Source organism: Tachysurus vachellii, chromosome 15 (assembly GCF_030014155.1).
Source record: "Tachysurus vachellii isolate PV-2020 chromosome 15, HZAU_Pvac_v1, whole genome shotgun sequence".
Classification (NCBI taxonomy): domain Eukaryota; kingdom Metazoa; phylum Chordata; class Actinopteri; order Siluriformes; family Bagridae; genus Tachysurus; species Tachysurus vachellii.
This window is the reverse complement of record NC_083474.1, coordinates 15,897,476-15,915,271: the sequence shown is the minus strand read 5'-3', so window position 1 is coordinate 15,915,271 and position 17,796 is coordinate 15,897,476. Positions and strand designations below refer to the sequence as shown.

Below are 17,796 nucleotides of genomic sequence, written 5' to 3'. Positions count from 1 at the left end.
TTGCAGCCATAATATACAATAAACAAATTTACATAATGTCCATGATTAAAAACACATTAATGACCAAGTTATAGCAACATTCTTAGTCTCTCATTTGTTTTAGGATTGTTTTTAGATATTTTTTTAAAGATTCACTACTGAAGTCATTCCAATAGCAGTGCATTTGTACAATATTTGTACACCTCTATTACAAAATAAAGATATTTCATTTATAAAACCTACAGTATGTTTAGTTTCAGAGTTTATCCTTCGTAATCAATTATTAAAATTAATAATTTAAAAATGTTAAATTAATATATTAATAACGGAAAAACAACTCTAACAGCAGCTACTCTCGTAACTTCTACTAAGCTGGGAAAGGCGGCACACCTTTTTTCATTATATCTGCATTTTGTGGTCCATTTTTCAATTGCCACTGTGTATGTGGAATGAATATACAACTTGTATATATTAAACCTATATGTGTGTGTTTGTTTGTGTGTGCAGGACGGAGTGAGGCTGAGCTGAACAACTTCAGCCCTCACTATAAGAGGCAGTATTGTGTGGCATTTTTCTCACAGCTACAGGATGAAGTGGAGCAGCAGCAGACAGTTCACACACAGCTCCTTAAACAGAAGGTACTTTACCCATTACAACCAACCCAATTACAATAATGAGTCTTTTACAGGGGTGTTGTCATGCTGAAACCAGTGTGGGCTCTTTAGTTCCAGTGAATGGATACTGCAATGCTACAGCACACAAACAATATACAACACTGTGGCAATAGTTTGGGTGTGGAATGCCAACATGTGGGTTTGAGGGTCAGGTCTCCTTAAACCTTTGGATATATAGTGTATAATTTGGCAGGTTTTGGCTACTGTTAAATAAACTAAAGAATGCAAATATAGACTCAAATATATTCTTTTGAAGGTTAGTTAACAGCTAACAATTTCCAAGCTACAGGGTATTGTACAGTTGTAGCAAGGAGCAACATTTACACCTTTACACAGTTATCATTGTATATTATTAAACTGTGTGTGTGTGTGTGTGTGTGTGTGTGTGTGTGTGTGTGTGTGTGTGAAGGAGCCACAACAGGCCTCTGATTTGGTGTATAAGGACAGCATTCTGTACTTTGATGACAGTAAGAAATGGAAGGAGAGGTTTGCGACGGTGAGGGCAGACTACAGTGTGGAGCTTCATGACAGCCAGGAGGTACCACAACAACCCAATAATGCAACTTATTATTAGAAAAATGAATCACTAAAAATTATAGGACATCCAAACAATTTACAGTCATAGCAGTATATATGCAAGTATAGCATGATGTACTTTCATGATGTACCTTCACTATAGCATGATGTACCTTCATAATTATTTGGAAATATGTTTGTGTTTACATGCAAGCAAATCTTTAAAGTATTATTTGATTGTTGCGATCGTTCATAGTGCACTGTTTATGAATGTTTTATAATATGCAGGCTTTTGCAAAAGGAACTCCTGCACGTCAAACACTTCAGCTCACAGGGGGTACGGTGCTGACCTCGGAGGAGAAATATTGTGCTCTAGTGGACAAGGCTTTCCCTGACCTGAACAGTGAGTTGTTCTGTTGTTTCAGATGTCTTAAGCCTTATTGGGACTCAAATGTTTGTCTTAATGCAAGTATTTTTGGCATTCAAGCAAGAGAAAAATGTAGACACACAAATCAGATTTGCTCACTTGGAACAGTATTTAAAAATAAACTAGATTTGCCCGGCTGTGTGAACTGTGTATAACAGTGATGATTTTCAAATTTCTTTCCACAAAAAAAAAACCCACAAACAAGCCACCCAAAACAAACAGATCTTTGACACCCTCTCCTTTTACCCTACTCCTTACCCTTTAGGCTCGAAAGAGGAGGTCGCTACACCCATGGTGACCATTCCAGGTCCGTTTCCTGTCTTCCTGAAACTCCCATATAGGAGAGATGCCTACTTCAGTTTCAAAGAGGAGGACAAACAGATTCGCTTTGTCTCTATTCTCTCTGACTGCATCCGCCATCAAAACCACGGTGAGTGCTGTGAGGTATGTAGTAGAGACAGGCCACTGTTTAGAATCTGAATGGGGAAGCACCTGACACTCAACAACAGAGGCTGTATTACGTATGGCATGTATCACCCTTTCAACATCTCCTTGTTGGTTAAGATGTTACCAGAAAACATATGGCACATCTCACACACTCATTGAGAGCTATCTGTCTCTCTCATACACACCTACACACACACAGAGTAAATTCAGTACTGCAGACCAGCAGACATCCTTCTACTTCTATAAAATACTACTTCTAACACCTTAAACCAATTTCACTCAGCTGTCTGACTAACAGACACAAACACATTCACCAACATTACATTCAATCACACACATAATCACAGTCAGACACATGCACCTTAATCGCACTCGTTCACACAAATAAAGCTACTATAATTTATATAGATAGATAGATAGATAGATAGATAGATAGATAGATAGATAGATAGATAGATAGATAGATAGGAAATATTTTCCTTCTAACAACCTTAAATGGTTCTTCACTTTCTCCTCACGTGGGGGCCTTTAAAATGTTCAGTGTGAAAAAACATTTAAAAACATTTTTGTCAGTAGACAGATAAATAGAGTAGGAGGAGAAAGAGCTTAAAGACGTCTTGCCTCCTTAAAACTGTAAGGTCGATGCTGTTGTTTTTTTGTGGTGGCCTTGGTAACACTAATAATATCACATGTACAGAAGCTGCTCTTCCTGCGCTGGAGGAAAGACGGTCTCGATGACTTGACATTCAGTGGTTTTAGCGGTTTTCTCTCCTCTGCAGAGCATGGTTACACATTCTGTAGCAACAGGCGTGGATTGTGCTGCTGTTGTGCTGCTTCAACACCTGCTGCTTTAATACCCGCTGTGTGTGTTTCATATTACTTAAATAACACATGCTGTCAATTCATGGAAAGTGACCGATCCTGTCAAAGGATACACAAAATTACACATTATACATGATGATGATTAACTGACTGATCAGAAGCCAGGTGTAACTTATCACCACTGAATTGAAGCAAGGTGCTTGTGCATCACTTATAGAAATAATAATTTAAGAAATTCCTTATCCAGGTTACTAGCACTTGTTGTGTAAGTGATGAGCATTGCATGTTGGAAGAGCTATTTCTTAACCCAGTTTCTAATTAAAGCGTTTTTTCAGTTTCATCAGTTTATCCTTCCCTTTGTCTTGCTTTTGGTATCGTACTGACCACAAGGGAGAAGTTTCTCACAAGTTCGTCATGTGAACAAATTTATATAAATATAAAATATATACATTTTTATTAGAGTTGCACCTGTGCCAGAAACCAGAGATCTGAGTCAGCTGAAAACTGATACTGACATTTTGCCAAAGGTTTAAAAGGTTTTGCTGTAATGACCTTTTGTAATTATTTCTTTTAACTAACAATAAAGAAATAGTTTATATGTATTATTTCCCAGAAAGCTTATGTGTCTGTTGCCATATTTATCAAGATTTCACTGGTATGATTTAAGACAATGTAATGAATATCCTTCTTTTAGTTCTATTTAATGTGCACTACATGGCCAAATGTTCAGACTCCAGACTATCAGACCCATATGCCAAAGCATGCAGTTGTCTGTAGCGTTAAGATTTCCCTTTACTGGAACTAAAGGGCCCAAGCCTGATCCAGCTTGACAGTGTCCCAGATGCACAAAAAGAGCTTCATTATTTGGTGTAGAAGAACATGAGTGTCCTGCACAGAGCCTTGACCTCAACCCTACTGTACACCTTTGGGATGAGCTGGAATGCTGACTGCACCCAAGCCTCCTCAGCCAACATCAGCGCCTGATCTCATGCAAAAATCCCCACAGCCACATTCCAAAATCTAGCGGAAAGCCTAGAGGTTATTCTAACAGCAAAGGGAGATTAAATCTAGAATGAGTTGTTTAAAAAGCACATATGGGTGTAACGGTCTGATGACCATACACTTTTGACTATATTATTTCAATATTATTTTAAAAAACATATACAATATGAAGTTTGGCCTCTTAAACAGAAAAATACTTTTTTAGTTCATCCATGTGCAGGATATGTGTTACACATTACCACACATATGCCATGTATGAAAACACATCGGTGGTTTGCACAGGCAAATGGGTCACATTTTTTCTGATACACAATACCAATCCAGCATTTCAGACTGATGAATCATTAATATCTGTTTCCTCCTCTGTCTACATTCAGACACTCTGAAGAAGACGACATGTGAAGTCCAAGCCTTCCTTAAGGCCATTCATTTCTACAGACAGGAGAAAGGACATTATGAATCATGGGAGATGTTAGTGGGCACAGAATGTCAAGTGAGCATCTTTATCAAGTTTTTAGTCTATTATTAATAATATTGACCTAAAAAAAACTGCAAAACACTACAGCACATCATAACTGTGCACAGAGGTGGTGTGTGTAAATTGAAATTTGTGGATCTGGAGAGATGGGTGTCTCTGGAGTGTGGGGAGAGAGATGGGTGTCTCTGTAGAAAGGGTGTGTGTCTGTAAATAGAGGAAGGTGTGTGTGTGTGTGTGTCTGTGTGTGTGGAGAGAGAGGCGGTGTCCTCAGCTGTCAGACAGGCGTATCTGAGTCACAGCTTCGTTTAACTGCCATGACCACAAGGGAAAAGTTTTCTTTTTGCCTCTGCAAAGTTTACTTTTGGTTTTAAAGCTAAAAAATACAAGAATAATTCTACCGTCACAGTGGTTAATGGTCTTGCCCTTTAGCCTTATAACCATCTGAATCAGAATCAGGTTTATTGGCCAAGTATGTTGACGCACACAAGGAATTTGGTTCCAGCTGTTTGTGACTCTCAAAAGTACAGACATAAATATCACTATACTATACAAACTATACAAGACATTGCAGACGATGAGATACAATATAGACAGAATGAGTATTAAATATGAATATAGAATATGAACGATCAGTTATGTACATAAAGTGCTTACTTCTCGGTAAATTACAGAGAATTTGCTAATGGGAATTCAAGTAGCTACGAATCTATCATCTGCATTTTCCTCTCTGTCTGAGATGTGGTGTTGAATGTATGGTTCTTTAACCAAACATTCCTAATACATTGAGTAATATTTGGTAAAAAATAAAATGGTTCTGAAATTTAATTTAGTTCATCACTAACTGTGGTTATCGCTAATCATTAATTCTCTTGAGACGCCCTGGAATAACAACTGTACACGTTTTAGACTAGCAGAGCAACTGAGTATGCATTACAAATCCATCTACATAGACGCATATTGACTTTCATATTTACTTTCATTGATTTATTTATTCAACGTATTTCTCTTGGGATGTGTGAAGGATCATAAGATATTTTTGTGCTCTGTCGAAAAGATCATCTGAATATTTCATCATCTTCTGATTTGGAACATAATAGTGCATTGAGAGATTTGGACCATAATAATAGTGCTATTATTATCCTTCATATCCAATGTTATCTCATACCATATTGGGGATTGAAATACTGCAGGCTGAACCACAGGAAGTCCAGTAGCTGTGAAGGAAACACCTCCGCTTTCCTTTTCGGTGTTGGATACAGAATCTTTGTCCCTGTAGTTTATCTTTATCTCACAAAAAACATATCGACTTGTTATGTAAAGCAGGTGATGAGCAGAAAATAGATTTTACATCATATATGTGACTGGAATTTTACTTTTTCAAAAAAAAAAAAAAAATGCAAAAGCTTGGTCTAGAGATCCTAAGTTATGTACAGCACAAGTTTGCATTCAAGATTTAAATATTGAAATATTTGTCATTTCTCTTCTCTATTGTAGTTTATTAATACCTGATGTTTATAGAAATTGATCAATGTAGTGCAGTAGTGTCCCCATGTGTACAGTTTGGATCAGGATAAAAGTCAGATGCATTTGAGAATTAAAGAACCATAATCAGTATTATAGTGTAATTAATATTATAGTGTATTCATAATCAATATTATAAAATTTGAAGAGTATGTGTTTATATTAAAAAAAACTAAATTGTCACCTTTTCAAGTGAAGATAATCATGAGGACAAATTATTTATTTGTATTTATATAACCAATTTCCTTGTTTTTAAAATGTATGTAAGATGCTTTGTCTCGGGTCGTTAACTGCATCATTTCTTATATCTATAGATTTGTTAATGAGGTCTGTTCATTTGCTGACTGCTTGTTGTGTTTAGCTGTTAGTTCGGCTTTATATACACTTATATATGCATATACAAATTATATATGCATATACAAAATATATGCAATTTTGTGACGTACAATATGACAAGGTAATTGTTATGTCTGGTCTGACTGTTAGGCAAACTGGTCTTGTGTGTACATAGGTGAAGGTTCTCAGAGTTAGGAATAGTCTTTTTCACACAGACTGCAAACATGTGCAATTAAAAGTGTCCATGTTCAGAGTAAAACCCTTCAAGAATCATTACTTAAAGGGTATTGGGTAAGGATTTATTTTTAGAACTGACACAATTTTTGTTGAGTTCCGCAAACTGACTGTATGTATGTGTGTGTTGGAGCAGGTGTTGGCCAACCTGGTGATGGAGGAACTTTTGCCATCTTTGCAGACAGAGCTATTGCCCAGGCTGAAGGGGAAGAAGGCTGAAAGAAAGAAAGTATGGTTCACGGTGAGTTGCTTCATATAGACAGCCATGACAAGCTGCAGAAAGTCTTTAATCAGCAGCAGCATGACACACATTTTCATACACAATATTCTCAATCACTTTTTACTTCAGCTGAATGAAGTGCACCACTGAAATTTCATCAGAAAACAAGTAAAGTCATATCCCACAAACAGGATCCTAAACTAATCTTATTTTCTGTAAGAGATGATGACGCTTCTGCCAGGCAGACTTGTGTGAATACAGTTATCAGCCATACTCCTTCCCACATATCCCTCAGTAATATTTTTTGTTTGTTTTTCTCATCTGCTTACTGTAAATTGGATTAATCAGTGTTTTCCTCAAACTACTCAAAACAAGAGGTTTATTATAATATTATTATCTGTATCTGTATAATATTACTATCTATTATTTATGTGAGGGAGTGGGATATAGATTCAGGTCATGAGTGTATTGGTTGGTTATTCTTGTTTTGGATGCTTGTGTCTACTGTGTGTCTTTATGGTTTCTTTTATGTTTGTTGTATTGTGGGTTTAAATTGTTTTTTTGTTATATCCACTTCAAATTTATCCAGAGCGGTATACAAATATGCTCTTAAGTCTCTGTCAATGAATACATTAATATTGGTTCACTAGGTTACAGACTTAGGATAATATCAAGCTAAAATGTACACATAATTAAATAATTCAATAATTTACACGTCTTTTGACTATTTACAAACATGAACTAATAAGGATGTATATGGTTAAGCAAAATTGAAACAATTGCCATAAGTAGACAAACATATAGTTTTGTCAGCTTTGCGGTTCAGTTTTGTCCCATTTCATTGCTAAATCATCTTCAATTCCCAAAATTTACGAGCGTCCCTCTGATGGACGTCACCATGAATCATAATTTTTTTAGTGAGATAGAGATAAATCATCAGGAGATAAAAGGTCTTCTAGAGTTATTTTGGCTGTATGGTTGGGTTTGTTTAGTTGTTGAAACATCCATCTTTCTCCCCTGACACAGTTTCTTGGTCGATAAGATAAGAAGAAATTCTCCTGTTATATGTCCCAATATATTGCTGTCCAGAATATATTGTCCCAAAAGAGTTCTGATTTCTGTGCATCTTTTTTTTTAGCCAAGGGGTTTTGCATGAGGTTTATACAGAGATGATGGAATAGAAATATTTAAACATATCTTTGTTTATACATATTAATAAATCTTTTTTATTCCTATTTATAAGTGTAAAGTCAAAAGAAATTATGTGTCAATTTGAAGTGAACGTAACATGACTTTATATACATCACTTTGGTTTAAATGTACTTAATAAATAAACAAAAGAATAAAATTGTGGATAAACTTGCTTACTTACCTTTTCCAGACGGTGCAGGTGACGTATGAGCTGGTGCAGGAGCAGCTGAGAGAGGGACTGCAGAGACTGAAGGAGGAATGCAGGGAGATCGCCAAACAGCAAGAAACCCTCATTCGTTCTGACATGGACCAGATCATCAACTCCAGCAATTTCCTGAAGTCCAAACTACAAGGTGAAAAATGATAGATTATTAAATGCATCATAATTCATGAAATACCTTGAGATCCTCAGCCCTAATTTGGAGGAAATGTAATTACATAGAATGCATTTTTTATTTTGCAAAAGTCCTGATTGCCAAGATACTAATACATTCTGAAATTAAATATCAGATATATAATACCTATTTAGTTCCACGTAAATGCAGGTGTGTCCGTGACTCGTTATATGGAACAGCACTACCAATCGGACATGCTTTGAAAGCCATAGAGAGTTTTGTCCGTGTTGGGGTATTTATACTGTATTTGCGTGTTTCTCAGGCCTTGTTTCAGAGCCAGTGATGAAGTTCTGCTCTGAGAGTGTATCTCCATATCTGGCCTCCATTCTGGAGGAACTGATGGGTCCGGTGAGTTCAGGCTTTCAGGCCGTGAGGCAGCGTTTGGAGGCGGAGCTGAACCGAATCAGCAAAGACTTTCAGCCGGGAGGAACTTATGAAGAACTTACTAAAGTGAGACTCAGGAAAAGAGTTGAATGAGTTGATATTTGTCATAATAAAATCACAATCTTTGTCCATTTCTCATCAAGCATTTGAATGTGGGCAACTTTTACTAATCCCCCTTATTCACTGTGACCAATTACTATAGACATTGTACCACATCACAGCATCTAATACTTGTTAGTTTAGTTATTCCTAGACTGGGTATAAGATGATTCATTATAAGATTCATTATGGAAAAAATGTGTGTATGGTACATCTCTAGTTGATGAATGTTGGTATTTGAATGTGTATTATGGTAGATATTACTCTGTGAAAGAAAATGAGGATGTTGCTTACTGAATGTTGGTGTTTGATGGAAAGTATTGATGTTGCTGCCCCCAACATCTTCAGTAGTACATTATGTTCTACCAAAAACAGGTTTATAGAGGGTTATAGGAGATACTTTGTAAGTAAAAAAAAAAGCTATATAGGTTTTAAAAATCCACAACAAATGAATTTAAAAAATATTAATTTTTGCGAGTGATCTGAGTGTTTATGAATGTTGTTTTTTGATTCAAAATGTTTGATCAGGTATGTTGGTGATTGTGAATATTTTTTCACAGAAAATGTCAGTGTTTGTTGGTGAATTATTGTTGCTATGTGATGGTGAATGTTGGTCTCTGTATCACAAGGCTTTAGAGGAGGTGTCTCATGCCCACATGGAGGACTGTTATCAGCATGTCACTGTACTTAAGGAACAGCTGCAAGAGTTGCGAAGCCGCTTCAGGTTCTCCAACTCCACGTTGGTGGTGCACAAGACACAGAGCCATATGCAGCAGGTAGGCCTTACAGTACAGCTCTGTTCTAGGGATCATCATTTGCAGAACATTCACTCTCACTGATTCACTACAATGCCTGTCTTTGTGGTTTTTAACTCTGTCTTAGTAGCACAAGAATATTCTACAAATAATCAGTTATGGTTAGCATTTAAATACTTTATTGCCATAATATGTCTTTAAAAGCTAAGAACCTGTGTCAGCTGTTCTAAGCATGCTTGTGTTATGGGTGCTTTTCTTATTTTAGCTGATGGAAAATGCTGTGTACACATTTGAGTTGCTGCTTCAGGCAGCCATGAGGGATGAACCTGAGAAACTGGCCACATTCATGGAAAAAGCCAAGCTCCGCGTGCTTAAGGTGACCATACAGTATCTTAATTTTCAGTTTTCCCTAAACTAGTCTATAATAGGGTTATATAATAACTATTAGCTTGTGAATATCAGATTAAAGTCCTATTTATCATTTTCAGCAATATGACTATGATAGCAGCACAGTGAGGAAGAGGATTTTCCAGGAAGCTCTGGTGGACATCACACTGCCAGCCATCAGGAGAAACCTGGCACCCAGCTGTAAAACTGTAATTACTGGCACACACACACACACACACACACACTACAGCAAAATGTGAGACATAATATATCATCTCATGTCCCTGGGAACGTAGTATAAAAAATGAAAAGCCTATGAAAGCAAACCTGAATCTGATAAACAGCGATTACTGTTGAAATAAAATTAGATAGAAAATAGATTTGTTATAGATTTGTTGGCATGTGTTAAAGTCTGTTCTTTTGGCAACTCTCCTGGGCAGTTTCAATTTTCAATCATGTACAAGATCCAGCTCCTATCTACTTGAATGGACAAAAAAACAGAGCATGATCTTTTAAACATGGACTTGAAATGAGTTTTAAAATTTGACTGCATTAACCACTGCTCATTTCTTTACAATGCAGATGTTTGACAAAGCCAACCTTACTGAGGTCAGATAGAAGTGGAGCCTAATTCATAAACATAGATGAGCCAACATTCATTCCTGATAAACAAACTAAACAATTCCTTAATTCATATTAAAGAATCAACGAAATTAGTGAATTAAAGACTAAAAACAGATGACCAAAATCATTAAAAACTCATATGACAAGGTTTAGTATTGACACAAAATGATATTATATAACAAGCAGATAAAGATCCATCGCTGTCCATCTGTTTCACGTTTACAAATTAGATTTAGTTGATACTAAAATCTCATTACTGATATTTTTTTTTTTTTGTGTACAGTGTATTGCTATTTTTATTATTCTCACTTATAATAATCAACCTCATATACTTACCTATTGGCTTTGATTATAAATTACTTCAGATTGTTAAATAACACTGTTAAAAAGCTATTAGTTATCAATTAGTAAGGATGGTCACAGCCATGTCTGACATGTTAGGCCTGGCTTTTTCCTCATTACTGATTTTTGTCTTTGTCTATACTGAATGAGATTTCCCATGTTGTTTTCCTGTAGGAGCTGCAGAATTATGAGCAGTACATCTTCGCTGATTACACAAACTTCATCCAAGTGGAGAACGTCTATGAGGATATCATGATGAACGCCCTGATTAATGAAGTGAACAAAGGTATATAATGTATAATTCTCGTTAGAGGCTAACATTAAAAAGACACTCGCTTTCCTCTTTATTAGGAACATCTGTATAGTTGCACAGTCATACAGTTATTTAGAGATCACATATTTTTCCCATTTTGATGATTGATGTGAAAATTTCTATAAGATTTTAAACTGGATCTGCATGATTTTATGCGTTGTGTTGATGCCAAATAATCGACAACACGAATGAGCAGGTTTTCCTTAAACTGGATTGTGAGTGTATCCTGATACTTGAGCTCCTGGGTGGTGCAAATTACTACATCTGGAGATTATGAGTCTGAATCGTAGAATGTTCAAGTCCAAGGAGAGTGTAATTGTCATGCTCTCTTGGTGAAAAATACTAAACTCTTCGTTTTCTAGCTTATTTCATAAGAATGTCCTCTTTGCCAATCTTACCGTATCTTTTATTCCATGCAGTGGTGAAAGAAGCAGCCACTCTGAAGAAGCACAACTTGTTTGTAGATAGCACCGAGTTGCAATGTCTTAGTCAGAGCAGTCTGACAGACAGCCGCACTCCGCCTCGCTCAGCCCCCTCCAGTCCAGCTAAAGTGCAGTCTGCAGTTTTGGCACAAAAACCTGAGCAAATTTCCAGTTCTGTATTGGTGGAAAATGGCAGTACAGAGAAGCAACCAGAGAAGAAGAAACAAGATCTTGCAGATGAATCATCTCAAACAAATGATGCCCAACCATCTAAAGCCAGTGAACTTTCATCAGTACCCAGTATCCCATCTTGTGTTTCTGCAGTGTCCACAGATCTATCGAAGATCCCTTCAATATCTGTGTCTGATTCCTCTGAGCCAATATGTGAGATTTCTGTTGATGCTAAAGCTCAGAGCCAAGCTATGACATCGACTTTGATTTCTCCTGTAATTATTGTGTCAGAACCTGAGCCGATTTCTGTTAACGTACCAGTTGAGGTGAACACAGAAAGTCCTATTCCTCCAGCATCCATGAAAGAAAATCAGAGTGTCTGTGCTTTAGAAGAGACAGAGGTTGACACTGCAAATAAGTCTCATTCTGAGATCTGTGATGTTGAGTCTGCACCCCCTGAAGAGCCACACAGCGGAACAGTCCAGCCTTATACAATAAATGCTGAAAATCCTTCAGTTTCCCAGACTAAAGACACAGATTACACTCAGACCGAAACACTTTCCTGTGATTCATCTCCCCTGAAAGATGACATTGCTATCAGTGAGACGGCAGCAGAGAGCATGATGGAGAGCTCCAGCACTACCGACACAAACGGACTCGCTATTATTCCTGATCTTTCAGCAGGAAGTGACATGCCTGCACAGTCTGAAAAGATAGAGCCTGAAGGCACTGCAGATCCACAACGAGACTCTATCACTGAGGATCAAGAAGCAGATGAGCCACTAGACTGCGTGAAGGCAATCCGAGATCTGGTGGTGGAAATCATTGAGGTGGAGGACATTGTGAATCCCTGTCCAGATAGTAGGGGAACTCAGTAGAGGCCCATTTAATGAATTATCACCTAGAGGACTTACTGATCATGAGCTTTTACAAACAGCTAAACAAAATCGTACTGCGATTGCATGGAACTCAGTTACAGTTTAGACTTAAATTGCTTTTCTTTAAATACTGTAATTAAATCTTATCACATTGTTGTAAACTGACATTCCAAGAACAAAAGGATATCAGAAGTTTATATAATTTTAAAAAATATTGTTTTGAATTAGTTTAGTTAGCATGGCACTTTGTATGACACACATATTCTCTTTTGAACATATCAATTTTATTTGCAAATGCTTGTGTATTATTTAGTATTACAGGTTACTTGATTACTTTAAAATAAAATCTCTAATGAAGGAACAGTGTTTTACATGGTACATCAGTGAGTTCCAAGTGCCACTGAGTGTGTAACCTCGTCTAGGTGAATGTTTAAGTACAATACGTCTCATATATATTGGACTGGTTTATAACTGCAATAAACTGCTATTTTCTACCTAGCAAGGTAAGCCTTAATTCATTCAAAATGTAGGTGTGACTTTTTAAAATAACTAAGTATTAAATGCAATGGTTAATAGAGGTTAATAGTGATTAATCTGAATGCACAGCAAATTTATCGTAGCCATTCCACCTACTGGCGTGTTTTTAGGAGGTGGAAGGAAACCCTTGTAGGCAACATACACTGGAACTTCACACAGACACTAATCAGATCGGTAATGACAAGAAACACAGTAAAATCACTGACAGTATCCATGATAAGTATAGTGGTAGCTGAGTGGTTAAGGAGTTAGCCTACTGATTGGGAGGTTGTGAGTTCAAATCCCAGGTCCACCAAGCTTCCACTCCTAGGCACCTGAGCAAGGCCCTTAACCCTAAGTCTTATAAATGTAAGTCACTCTGTATAAAGATGTCTGTCAATCATCATCAATGCAATTAGTAACATTATTACTGATAAAGAGGTAAATTTGAGTAAGTTAATCTGTTCTAATCTGTTTAAAACTAATTTCAATACATTCATAATATACTCACATGCTCAGCACTGTTTAATACTGGCCTCAAAGATGTACATATGAGTTTGATAGTGCTGCCATAGATTATAATTTTATGTGCTTGCTGACTGGACAAACATGCGAGGAATACTTCTTCTTCGAAGCCGGATTATAGCGGAGTCCACACTCGCTGCCACTTGTTTTGCACACGAGTCATCCTCCAGCTGCAAATGTGCAACCTGCAGCTCTTCTATGGCTTTCTCTCCACAATCCAAATGTTGTTTCAGTGCAACACTTCCCTAAAGCCAGACACAATATAGTACATTTTCAAGATCATAGAGTGTCAAAAAACTAAGTGACAAAAATCAAGTACAAACATTTATATATTCCTACATGTCTGTTAATCATTCAGCGATATCCAAACCACTTTTAAGCATTAAAGATACTGTGGTTGGTCTGGAATTAATAGCTATAGATCATAAGTGAATTAGAATCATGTGCAGATATGTGACTGGTGACTGTTGATATGATATCATATTGATTACACTACCTGTGTCAGAAGTCTGGACTCAGGCAACACAAAATTTGGGTGTCTATCATACACCTGCACAACAGGCCTATTGTTTCTCTCTCTGCAGAAGAAATCATCAGAGGAAACTGGACCCTACAGCAAAAAAGACAGAGTGCATTAAATCTGATTATTTGTCTCATAAATACTTGGTTAACTAGTCTAGTATTACAACATGTCTAACAATTTACAGCAAGTGGTGAGATTTCCCTGATATAAAGAACTTTATAAAAAAAAAACATACCAAAGCTCTGCCATGGCTGTAGCTGGCACACTGCATCTGTCTCTGTTTACGGTAGATGGCCTGTCTAGTGGCTGCTGAGCTCAGCATTAGACGTTGCTAAGAAAGAAGGATTTAGCCAGTCTGAAGTATTAAATAATATGTGCAATTGTGGGTACATTTCTAGTGGGTCAAGAGGAAATCATATTTAAATTGTTACCACAGATTAAAAAACATTTAGTGTTAGGTATAAAGTCAGTTTGTGTTGTTGCAGAATATGAGCCACAGCATTGACTATTAAGATGCTAATACACAAGATTAGCTAGGAAACTTAAACTATAATGAACACGATAAAGCTCTGATTGAAACAGTACCTTTGATAGGTTTTGTTAGTGTAATATAAATTGAGATGAAAAAATACTGCAGATAATTAAATATTAGAGAATGAAATACTGCTTGTGTATGTAACTAGTAGACTAGTAGAAGTTAGCAAAATGGCTAGCTGTGTGGGATAGCGGAAGGGTATGAGCATGCAGATTATAGACACAAGTGTGAAAGTCTAAAGGCCAGTAGTTGCTTGGAAATTACAATATACAGTACAGAAAAATATATTCAGCTATGTGGAGTTTTAATTTCTAGAGCCCTCTGCTGCCTTTGTGGTGAATTGCAGTTGCTATGAAAACATTAGTTGTGTCTCAAATCACATACTAGCTAATAGATTCTTACACAATACAGTTGAGTATACAGTACCATGTTTTTTGCAAGGTAGTAAAGTCTTAATTCACTGTTCAGAACCTCACATAATTCAATGTGAACACTACTATTTTTAAATCCAAATTGGTCCTACATGTTATAAAATATTTATGTCCAAACTTTTGTGGGGAAACAAAAACACAATTGTGGGGAAAAAGTCATTTTAGCATTGATTTTCATCTCACCTGTAGATTCTGGGTTTCTGCGATTTTCTTTAAAAGGCCCTCATTGACTGTGCGATGTAAAGTTGTCTGTTTAATGATGGCGTCGCACATGACCTGTTCAATGCTCTTGTTGAGCTGCTGAGACATCTGCAGCACAGTTGCGGATGAATCCATTGCCTCTTTACACTCTGTGTGTGTAAATTTGGGAGATGACTTGGGAGATGACGCAAACACGTATTAAACAAAATCTCACCTTACTTTTACAGATTACATTTTTACTGATGTGAAAGAAAATAGCATCTCAATTTAATAGACAGTGTATTTCATAAAAGTGCTGATGTCAGTACCTGGTGTAAATGGACCAGAGGGGTCAGGTTTCAGAGAGAGAGGAGAAAATGAGAGATTCCCAGCTGCTGATGGTGATCCATGTTGAGGAAGCAGCTCAGTTACCCTGGACCTTTCCAAGGCACAGTCCAGTAGCCTTCTGCTGCTCTGAGCTAAAGACTTAAAGGCACAGAGATGCAAAGGCCACATTAGAAATACATGCCTTTTTCCTTGTAACATCCTTTTATAGTCTTGTTTTTACCTGCAGCTGATTTAAAGTATCTCTCAGCAGAATCTCCAGTTTCTGCTTCTGCTCACTTAGGCATTTTTTCTCATGGCAGAGCAGATGATCAGCTCCATCTTTTTCCTTCAGAGAAAAACAAGGAAACATTTTTATCTCGAACCTTGCACATATTGACACAGCAACTTTAAGACAAAGTCCTTAAAGCAGCAGTTAGTGATTTTAGGGGCATCGAGTGCCTGTGAGGGAAAGCTGAATTTGGTATAAAAACATTAGATGTGTCTGCATCTGCCAGGAAATTAAGCTCTGCTTCAACTGGAAGTACTGTCGTAATTAGGAAAATAGCCAGATCCTCTGAAAAATATAAAAAATATATAATTTTATGTGATTTAATTAATCTATAATCCCTTCTGAAAATGATACATTTTATATTCAATTTGTATCACAGATTATTTTAACTGCATAAGAAATGTCTTGCTTTATAATCATTACATTTTGTCCTGCCTTATCCTCAAACTCTTAGTGTTCAGTTTCCCAAATACCTTTTGTGCATGCTTTTGGCCATGACTCTCTAGATGCAGAAGGTAGAAATCTGAGTAGATCTACTGAAACTGCTTTTAAACAGGAAAGCACACTGTTTAAACACTGTGATGCAATGAGCATTTAACTTATACTTACTTTGATCACTGATTCAAAAAAAATTAACAGCATCATGTCTTGTCTATAAAAAAAGAATAAAATGTTTTGAGAGTTTTAGGTGGGGTACATAAAGTGGTTAGAAAATGAGATTTCTTTTATAGGTTAAGTTCTTGTGGTTACCATGTGTCAGTCATATTTCCTCATGCTGTGAAAACAAGTGGACAAAACATACCAGACTCTGTAAGAGCTAAACCTGATCCCTCCTCACTCACTGTCTCAGTGGCTGGTCTTCGTGCGCGCTCGTCTGTCGTGTTCTGGTTGATGCGCAATGCCGTCCTGACACTTCGCAAAAGTTTCTCCAGTTTCTCTTTCTGATGATCCAGTCTAGTGGCTTCCTCAGTGATCCTCCCTGCCTGTCTTCGTAAACACCCTTCCACTTGCCGTACAGCACGGGTGTATTCAGCAGCCACTGCTGTGCTGAGGCCTGCACTTTGTTCGCGCAGTGCAGGTGATGGGAACGGGCCGCTCATGCCCAATGAATGCAACTTCAGTGAAAAGTACAAAGATGTTTGTTATACTCAGTTGCCCCTCATTAGCTGTCTCTAGTTACAGGTTGTAGGTACACACACTGTTCTTAGTTATACAATTACTGAGTGTAGCCTATCTGTGTCAGCCTCCCATTTAATCATTTATCAATGGTAAAAGACTCATATATCTCCAATCACATCATGTCTGTGCTGGTACGTAGCCTGCAAATATTCTGCACAAGTGTATATTTAAACATGTACACTTTTTAGACACTTTACCCAAATAAGATCTGTCCAGCAGTGGTGATTTTCATGGATACGGTGTATTGCGCATAGCAACAGATAGGATACAGTCATTAATAATCTAAGTACAAAGCGCATATACGCAGACTGTTATGCTTACCATAATGCCGGAGGATTTAGGTCTGGTTTTAATACCATCGTCACGGTGATTTAGGATCACACTGTGAGCCAAAAGCGTTAAATCCGGGAGCTTGGATAAAAACGGTGGTGTCCGAAAGCGCGTGGCGGAATCCAGCGTGTGCACATGGGACTGGAGCACCAAGTGCTCGGCGCGCCGTATGGAGCGCAACGTCTCATCCCACCGACCCTGAACTCCGAGCCTGACCGCGGTACACGGAGCTGATCTAACGACACCTTTCATCACGGTTAAAACGATAGACTAACTCAGATCAGATTCTGCATGTTTAGGCGTACGAAGGTAAGTAAAAATGACTCTGTTGCCCTAAGAGAAGA

The 17,796-nt window shown here is 37.4% G+C and overlaps 2 protein-coding genes across 2 annotated transcripts in view; one reads left to right on the top strand and one right to left on the bottom strand.

Moving 5' to 3' along the window:
* The window catches only part of niban1b (niban apoptosis regulator 1b), a 24,574-nt gene extending 11,459 nt beyond the window's left edge, over positions 1 to 13,115 (top strand). Inside the window, exons 2-14 of the mRNA XM_060888132.1 lie at positions 487 to 617; positions 1,063 to 1,191; positions 1,458 to 1,572; positions 1,862 to 2,026; positions 4,245 to 4,360; positions 6,573 to 6,677; positions 8,038 to 8,200; positions 8,505 to 8,692; positions 9,355 to 9,501; positions 9,746 to 9,856; positions 9,969 to 10,076; positions 11,008 to 11,119; positions 11,566 to 13,115. Coding sequence (XP_060744115.1) covers positions 487 to 617; positions 1,063 to 1,191; positions 1,458 to 1,572; positions 1,862 to 2,026; positions 4,245 to 4,360; positions 6,573 to 6,677; positions 8,038 to 8,200; positions 8,505 to 8,692; positions 9,355 to 9,501; positions 9,746 to 9,856; positions 9,969 to 10,076; positions 11,008 to 11,119; positions 11,566 to 12,617 — 2,642 coding nt within the window. The 3' untranslated portion in view covers positions 12,618 to 13,115. The remainder of the gene's footprint in view (positions 1 to 486; positions 618 to 1,062; positions 1,192 to 1,457; positions 1,573 to 1,861; positions 2,027 to 4,244; positions 4,361 to 6,572; positions 6,678 to 8,037; positions 8,201 to 8,504; positions 8,693 to 9,354; positions 9,502 to 9,745; positions 9,857 to 9,968; positions 10,077 to 11,007; positions 11,120 to 11,565) is intronic.
* On the bottom strand, positions 13,103 to 17,796 carry tektl1 (tektin like 1). Its single transcript, XM_060888133.1, has 8 exons — positions 17,444 to 17,796; positions 16,786 to 17,058; positions 15,896 to 16,000; positions 15,657 to 15,813; positions 15,331 to 15,497; positions 14,417 to 14,512; positions 14,155 to 14,268; positions 13,103 to 13,903 (listed from the first exon to the last, which is right to left on the bottom strand). The coding sequence occupies exons 1-8, from the start codon at positions 17,702 to 17,704 to the stop codon at positions 13,718 to 13,720; spliced, it is 1,359 nt and encodes a 452-aa protein (XP_060744116.1). The 5' UTR covers positions 17,705 to 17,796; the 3' UTR covers positions 13,103 to 13,717.